This window comes from Phragmites australis, chromosome 8, assembly GCF_958298935.1.
Source record: "Phragmites australis chromosome 8, lpPhrAust1.1, whole genome shotgun sequence".
NCBI lineage: Eukaryota > Viridiplantae > Streptophyta > Magnoliopsida > Poales > Poaceae > Phragmites > Phragmites australis.
The window spans coordinates 37,475,312-37,476,867 of NC_084928.1; the positions used below are offsets into that span (position 1 = coordinate 37,475,312).

The 1,556-nt window shown below is 51.2% G+C and overlaps 1 protein-coding gene across 1 annotated transcript; it reads right to left on the bottom strand.

The window, feature by feature from the left end:
* Positions 1-591: 591 nt before the first annotated feature.
* LOC133927819 (zinc finger protein ZAT2-like) lies at positions 592-1,122 on the bottom strand. Its single transcript, XM_062374204.1, has one exon. It carries the CDS (start codon positions 1,120-1,122, stop codon positions 592-594), a length of 531 nt encoding a protein of 176 aa, XP_062230188.1.
* Between the last annotated feature and the right edge of the window lie 434 nt (positions 1,123-1,556).

The following is a 1,556-nucleotide window of genomic DNA, read 5'->3' on the forward strand; positions in this document are numbered from 1 at the left end:
CATGATCAATTTTTTCCCTTTACTTCAGGAAATCAGAATATATTCCCCTTGATCTACATAGTTATAGGGAGATTTGCACGAGTAGCAACATACCATAAATGCACAACTGCTTAATTAAATATCTCATCACAGGGGGATCTCTTGCAGCATTATATTAATCATTTTGCTATCTCAACACTAGGGAATCTCTTGCAGCGGCTTGCAGACCGGCCTGCATATCATCACTCATGGAATCTGGATGCATTGCAAGGATCGAGATCGATTCAAGAGAAGGAGCTCCAAGCAGTACATGAAATAAGGAGAATCCTTCAATTTAAGGAATTCTACATCTAGCTAGCTAGATCAAGGAGCAGAAAAAAGAACACGCACAAAGATGTATTCTTAACAGCTTGCGTTCTTTACTTAATCGGTCGATCGAGCTTACATACTCACACGGTTAAGCTTCCAAACTAAAACCCAAACAAAGTTTTGCAGGGATGAAACCGATCTACCAAAGCCCAAAGAGAGAGAAACGCAGAAAAGAAAGAACAAGCTAGATTAAGACGCAAGCACATCGTCGATCGATCGAGCCCTAGCTGCTCTCCAGCGGGCCTACTCCTCCTCCTCCTCCTCCTCCTCCTGCTCCAGCACCGGGTCATTCAGGTCGACATCCAACACGGGCCTCGGTTCAGCTGCCACGGCGTTGTTCTGGGAGAGCCAGAAGCAGCCCTTCTTGCCGTTGTGGCTCGCGCGGTGGCCACCCAGCCCCTGGCGCGTCTTGAACGGGGCACCGCAGTGCTCGCACTGGTAGGGGTACAGCTTCCCGTCCGCGGCCGCCGGATCCGGCTCGCGCGGCGCCTCCATGCCACGCCAGGGTCGGTTCGGGTGGCTGCGCATGTGGCCGTGGGCCGCCTTCTCGGAGTGAAAGCGGCGGACGCAGACGGGGCACGGGTAGGGCCCCTCCCCGGGGTCGTTCTTGCGGGACGCGGGCTTCCTGCGCGGGGCTGGGGCGGCGTCGGCCTCGTGCGCCGACTTGGGGTGCCATGGGTGGCTCGGCTCGTCACCGCCGGAGCCACCGGCGGTGCCGGAGAAGAGATGGCCGTAGGCCACGGCGATGAAGTAGAACTGCGTTCCTCCGTTCATGGTGGCTGTGTTCTGTAGTGTTTGCTGCCTCTGCTGGTGCTTATAAGAGTCGAGTGGGCTACTGGAGTGATGAAACTTGTGTGGTGAACCTGCAAGACCCTTGCACACTCCCAGAGCTAACTTAGCCCGAGACAAAAGGTCCAAAGTGAGGGAGAAATTAAAAAAAAAACAAATTAAAGAGCAAGCTAAAAACCAATATAAGCAGACGAAAGCACATAACTGATGGCTGATGGAACCCAGGCCTAGCTAGCTAGTGGCTTTCCTAGTCCCTCGGCAATCGGCACCGGCTTGCATTGTTCGGGTCAAATGCATATGCTAGAACTATCCGTATGCAATATGTATATAGAAAAATTATATTTCTTAAGAAGGCAAAAAATTGAATTAAGGAAAAAATGTTCAGTGGTTTTAAGAGATTAATATTGAATTGAATATGA

Bases quoted from the DNA above. Each gene is read 5' to 3' on its own strand.
- LOC133927819 (XM_062374204.1), bottom strand. From the start codon at position 1,122: ATGAACGGAGGAACGCAGTTCTACTTCATCGCCGTGGCCTACGGCCAT.